We start from the raw sequence: 6,618 nt of genomic DNA on the forward strand, positions 1-6,618 counted from the left end.
TGTCAACAATAATCTGTCCTTAGAGACACGAAATGAAATTTTTAAAAGTTCTAAAACTTAACACATGAAGCAGAATAGAAGCGGTCATTCAACATATAAGTTCTATAACTTTTTCAACCCCTAATAGGATAAAGACCTAACGACTAATAAGAAAATATGGAATGTTGAATGGTTGCTTAAGTACTTTTGCTACAATTTCACGACTGTATCGAGCATTTTGAGCATGAATTGTTATAAAAGAAATTTGATTATGTTCATACAGTTTTCAAATAAACTCTATTTTCTATTGTTTTCATGTTTCACTATCAAATTTTTGTTTCGTCCTCAATTCAACATGCATTCAAACGCTTTTCTGATTCTCAATAAACATGATTATACTTCAACTCCCTACAAATTTTCTACCATAAATAATTATATAATGTTGTTGGGTCTTGTATAAAAAAAAAATGGTTGAATCCTATATCGACCTTCAAAAGTTGCCTGGTCTATAATGGTATAAAATCATAGCACAACCAACACTAACAGAAGAGACTGGTAGTGGTAAATAATGTGGAATTATTTGCCTATAAGAATCCAAGTGTGACACTGGAAGCATACAAAAATATAATTTTTCTATATAAAATTAATGAACTAAGTTGCTTATATCTGCAGCATTATAAGAACTATTGATATTTACATTTTGAAAACCATAAGAACTTGCTTACTAAAATGTGGCTAGCAGTGAAACTTATATAACAGGATTTGCATCCCTTTTTTTACATAAGAGGCAAAAGTATACATTCCTTGTAGTCCTATGCCTTATGGTATTGAATATTATGGTGAATAGAACATCTCTGAGCTTTTCATGGCTACGCAGGTTCACGAGGTCGAGTGGCCCAGAGCGAACTAAGAACACGGAGACGGTGGAAGTACTCGCCCAAAGCGAGCAAGCCTTGTGCTGCCTGTCTCGTGGTTAGGAGGTGAGACATTCTCTTCAAAGTTTGTTGCCTGAGATGGTCTGCCTGTTCAAGAAAAGAGTAACACACACTCGGCTGAACGAGTGAGCATTCGGGATCGAAGCAAAAACTATTGTCATACACTTGTCATATTCTAGTTTTTTTTTGTAAAGAAATACAAATGCAGATCATTTCAATAGCATAAGCCAATTGCATCTTGAGCAGTTTGTTTTTTCTACACAAAGGGTTCTGAGGAAGGGATACTTTCTGTTTGAGATTTGGTACTCTACAAGAAGTGAATAATTTTGAAGATATGAATAATTTTGAAGATATAGAATCTGCTTCAACAGATTACATACTTCTTAAAAAGAGAAAAAAATGTTAATGCTAATGAAATCAGTTAGCCAGTACCTAGGATGAAAAGTCTTAATGAGAAGATTTGATTTTGGAAAATATTTTACTTAGAAATCATGCCACAATCGTACAAGAGAAAGAGGAAGCAAGCATATATGTATGTAGAATAATTAAGTGAATGTGAGAAAAAAAGTTGGAACAGAAAGGCAATCAACTACATTTAATTTGGAAGAATGTGCTATAATTACCTGGCTTATGAAGCTCTCCAATGCTTCAAATTTCTCCATTCCATCACCCATCTGAGAAATATAGCTTCCTATAGGATCACCGGCAATGCTGAGGGATAGATTCTGGTGCAGTTTTTCCATTCCTTGAGTGAGTGCATCTTCGGCTTGCCGAGACGACTGTTGCAACTTGTGGATATCTGCTCTTTGTTGTTCATTTAAAGGCTCGAGGTATGGTTTGAGAACCTGTCATCATATATGAAAGTCTTTTACCATCTAAACTAGGATACCAATCTGTTATTTGGCTATATAACGCAAAAGGGGAGAACGTGCACATGTTGGCATATGCGAAATAGTGACGACTAACCGAATATTGAGAGTACTGGAGAAGAATATATTAACTTAACAATGACGTAGTAAAGTTCAATTTCAGTAAAATGTCAATCAAAGGTTATCTATCATTGATCATCAAGTATAGGACTAAACATTTTGGTAATGATTTCCAAAGGATTGCTTCTGATACTTCATCAGATTCTACTTGGGAATAAAAATGGAAGCGAAATTCCCTTAGAAAACATATATATTCCAAGCTCCGATATAAATAATAACTGATACCTTTTAGCATAACCAATGTACAATTAACCAAAACGAAACCAAACCAAACACGGTTGTAATATAAACTAATAAAATGAATGCATAGTATGGAGTAAGTGGCAAACAATTGTTTAAGATCAAGCTAACTGAGACATAAGTTCTTACATTTAGCAGTTCCGAAGGGCGAAATCCGCCTATCCAGAGGAAAAATCGCTCTGCCGATGATCTCCAAACACCAGACATTAAATAGAAAACATCAGCCTTTGCAACTTTGGCTTTCATGCAAAATAGATTGTGGTAATGGTTTAAGCTGCTCTCCACTAAAATTTGGAGTTCTATATCAGTTGTATGAACTTGCAGCGCCTTTCTAAGTTCGTTGATCTGTCTCTGTTGCTCTTCAACCCAGTGATTGTATTCCATCTCAAATGCAGCAATCCCTGAAAGTTAAATAGCAGAAATTTCAGATTGAAACCAACTCAAAGACTCTCTCTTTCAAGAACTGTACAGTTAGAATTATGTTTGTGTTTGAAGAGAAATAAAGACCTCCTGCCGTTTGTCGAATGATAACGAAACAGAGGAAGGCTAAGGCTACCAAGTAAGCTCAACTGGTTAATGAAAACTAAGGTATGAGGTGAGCTCCGTAGAATCACAAACCTGGGTTTACCAATCCGCTGAATCCGATGTGACTGGTGTCGACTAAGCAGCCGTTACCCTGCAACAAAGAATTCATGTTTAACATACACAATAAAGACTGTACAAGAAAAAATGATCTCCATCTTACCTTCTGTTGCCTAGTTCTTTCTAGCTCCTCCTCCAACTGTGCCAGTTTCAAACGGCTAGTTTCTAACTGCTGCACATAAACCTGCAAAACATAGTTCAATAAGTCCTCAAATCACACATCAGATACTCAACAAAAACTTATACAAATGATTGCCTTTCAGCACCTTTTTCCTCATACGGCTTTTACGAGCTGCTTCCCGGTTTTGTGCTAAACGTCTTTGTACCTGCATATGTGTTTTGGATGAGGTACACAGAACTTAGAGCACAAAGGAAAATAAGGAAACGGAACATGTGAAAAGAACAAAGGAAATGAAGATTGCAGGAGAGAGAGATGGTTTGCAGTCTATTTACCTTATCGTCGATTGGCTTGTTCATTTCTTGACTGCTCTCGAGATGATCCATCGATTCAAAAGGAACAAACTCGGGCTACAAAGTCAGGAAACAAAAATGACCAGAATCCAACAACAAGAGGATAACCTTGGAAACTCAGATTTTCTAACAAGAGCCAATATAGAGTATTCTCACTTTATTGTCAACACAGTCGTCCACTTTAGTAATAGGTGATATGCTCGTATCTAGTCGGCTACCAAATGCATTTGGCCATGAGTTGATCTGATGAAATGGCTCATAGATGCCCATTCTTGAAGCATAGAGTTGAGTTGATGAAGAGCTCATACTCTGCTGACCAATCATAAGAGTAAAATGGACTGAAAAGATGGAAAATAGTAAACAAGTGTTAGAAGTGAAAAAGACAATACATCCATCTTTCAACTTCGAAAAAAGGTATGTCATACAGAATAATTGAACTGCAAATCACAGAAAGAATAACAGGAAAGAGGAAAAAACAGAATTGAAGAACCACAACAGGGAAAAACAAAAGGAGGTTACAGTTGAGTTAACAGCTTTTGGAACCCATCAAAATATTGATCATTCTCTAGAAACTATTCCATCTAATAGGCTCCTTTCATTCAAAACAAAAAAGAACTGGGTTTGTAATCACAAATCAAAGCCAACTGAATTATGAACACAACTTCAAATTCCCATCCCCTTTCAATTCTGAAAAGAAACTTGTAGCAAGTGTCACCCACATGTAATAAACTCACTTGTGTGTATAAGCAAAACGGGGCCAAATTTGTATTTCTAAGCAATAACTAACACAAGAAAGTTGGCGCACAGCAAGAAGAAGAAAGGGACAAATTCAATTCAGAAAAGAACAACTCAAAACAGTTTTGATTCCTTAGACAGAGCCATACAAGAATAGGAAGAAGAAAAACACAGGTGTTTTTGTTTCTTGATGAAACAAGTTGAGTTGCAAACCCACCTGAATCCAAGTGCAATAACAGTAGAAAATGACCACAGAATGATCTGAGATAGTGGGAGGATTAAAGAAGGTATGAAAATGATGCAGCCTTCAAAATGTAATAAAATAACAAGGAAATGCAGCTCCTCGCTCATTCACTTCCCTGTGAGTTGGAAAGAAACACAAAGAATAAGAAAGCAACTCAACAATGGGGAAAAAAGATACAGAACCTAACTTATATACAAGTTTATTTTTAACTTTTTCTTTCCTTCTCTCTCTCTCTCTCTTCTTTCCCCCCCTTTTTCTCTTTGTTTTTTTGCCCTAAATGCTACTGTCAATCACCTGTTAACGTCGATATGACCTCATTTTCCACCATGGGAGAGTGAAGCTACCGTGCCATTCGATTACAACTACGTGGATTCTTTTAAGCTCTTTTTCTCGAATGATAAGCAAAACCACCCCCCCAATAATTATGCTTTAAAGTTTAAACTACGCCATTTTTTATTACCTTACGCCTCTCTTTCCGTCCAGTTAACGTACATTTTCCGACGACGTTGCCATTTCCGGCTGTCCACCATGAATCTACTGCAGTCTCGAGGTTGATGTCCATTGCCACACCTTTTCTAAAATGAACTACTAAAACTGCCAACTGTGGAGCCCTTTCATATTGGGCCCAGCCTTATTCAGCCATGAAATTTGGATCGTTCTTCTAATTATATTCGAATCAGCATCTTCAGCTCCTCTATAAGATCAGATGAACCATCCATTTTCGCCATAGATTCGGAGTCTTTTGAAGCTTCTCGCACAAATTCCTCAATCCCTCAATAACCCAATAACTAGATTACTCCAAAACTTCAAAATCAACTCTTTGTTGAAGACTATATGCCAAAAATGATGAAAGCAAAGCAAGGTTTATATATATGCGGGGAAGAACAACTAAGAAATAAGGAATATATTATATTAACAACAAAAAGTGAATTGCACTATAATTTGGCTAAGAATAATTTTAATTAAACATTACTTCATTTAACCCTCTCTAAAACCGCCATTGATAGAGTAGAGCTTCCATTAACAACAAAAATTCAAAGTTCAAAGAGAGAGAATATGGAGTTTGAATCTTTGAACAAAGTGGTGAAGGATATTTTCTTAGCACAAAAGAAAAAAAAAGGAAGATTGATTTTCATTTTCATTCACTGAAAAAATGTCTCATCTGTTCCTTCATTGGGGGAATTGTAATTCTCAATTTCCAATATGATGATGTAATATTCTTAAACGAATGAAGATTACAAATTTTGTTTAGAAAAAAAAAAATAACATAATTTGACTGTCAATTTCATCAAAAATCAATCCCATCATTGGATTCCATTTAACATTTCATCGATTATAAACACGTAGATTAAAAGTATATAAAAGCTAGAGTGTATAATTCAACAATTAAGATGCTCTCTCGAGTTGTACCTAAAAAAAAGTAATTTTATAATAATCTTTTTTAGACCCATAAAGTTTATTTCCGTTGAATTTTGTTCAGTTAAGGTCAAAAGTAATTTTGTAAGAATCTTTTTTGGAATGGTAAATTTTTTTGCAAATGTTGTAAAATATTACAAAATTGTATGGAAAGTCCATTTTTGGTGTGAAGTATAAATATTTTGTTTTTTTTTTTTTTTATAAATTTGTAAGATAATAATAATAAGTTTTCTTTTAAAAAATATTTATAATCTTTTTTACTTTTAACTTAAATTATTATATCCTCTTAAATTAAATTTTTTTTCTTCTTCCCTATTTATGATACACAATAAAATTTTGAATGCTAACTTATCTATAACATTTTTTTTCTAAACTTATTTCAATTAATTTAGATTATATAAAATGTTCTACAATTTAAATCATGTAAATTTAAAAGAAAATGAGGTTATAGTAAAATATTTAAATTGGATTAACATTTCTTCATTTGAATTTTATATGAAAATTATCTTTTAATCATTTATTAAATAATTGAAACGAATAAAAATTATAAAAATTCATATATAAATTATCAAAATATAAATATAAATAATACGTCTTATTTGGTTCCTACAAATTTAAATATAATTAGTCAATATATCAATTATCCTTCTAACTCAACGTTTTCTTCCACCTCTTATTGAACTAAAAGAAGAGATGTTCGGAAAGATATTGCATCCATCCCAAACCAATTCCATCATTAGATTCCGTTTTTATATTTTTCTTAATTTTAAACCTGTATTTTGGAAGCAAGAATATAAATGTTAGAGTATTTTATTAATTTAAAACTTAAATACTTTGAATTCTTAGTCAATATAAGCATAACAGAATAAAGTATCGTCTTTCATTCTAAAGATTGAAGATTCAATTCTCTGTAAAATAAAATAGAAACAGATATACTCGAATTCTTTTCAAACTTAAACAACAAAGA

The 6,618-nt window shown here is 33.3% G+C and overlaps 1 protein-coding gene across 3 annotated transcripts; it reads right to left on the reverse strand.

Annotated features, from left to right (window-relative positions):
- Positions 1 to 538: 538 nt before the first annotated feature.
- LOC101217648 (transcription factor TGA7) lies at positions 539 to 5,084 on the reverse strand. Of its 3 annotated transcripts, none has more exons than XM_004138597.3 (10): positions 4,696 to 5,084; positions 4,209 to 4,350; positions 3,413 to 3,594; positions 3,239 to 3,313; positions 3,052 to 3,111; positions 2,889 to 2,969; positions 2,762 to 2,819; positions 2,273 to 2,544; positions 1,538 to 1,759; positions 539 to 1,031 (listed from the first exon to the last, which is right to left on the reverse strand). In XM_004138597.3, exons 3-10 carry the CDS (start codon positions 3,578 to 3,580, stop codon positions 849 to 851), a joined length of 1,119 nt encoding a protein of 372 aa, XP_004138645.1. In that variant the 5' UTR covers positions 3,581 to 3,594; positions 4,209 to 4,350; positions 4,696 to 5,084; the 3' UTR covers positions 539 to 848. The 3 variants fall into 3 exon arrangements, with proteins under 3 accessions (XP_004138645.1, XP_011649911.1, XP_031737433.1); XM_011651609.2 differs by lacking the exon at positions 4,696 to 5,084 and adding an exon at positions 4,530 to 4,546; XM_031881573.1 differs by lacking the exons at positions 4,209 to 4,350; positions 4,696 to 5,084 and adding an exon at positions 3,991 to 4,205.
- Positions 5,085 to 6,618: the final 1,534 nt, after the last annotated feature.

The sequence above is a fragment of the Cucumis sativus genome, chromosome 2 (genome assembly GCF_000004075.3).
Source record: "Cucumis sativus cultivar 9930 chromosome 2, Cucumber_9930_V3, whole genome shotgun sequence".
Lineage (NCBI taxonomy): Eukaryota > Viridiplantae > Streptophyta > Magnoliopsida > Cucurbitales > Cucurbitaceae > Cucumis > Cucumis sativus.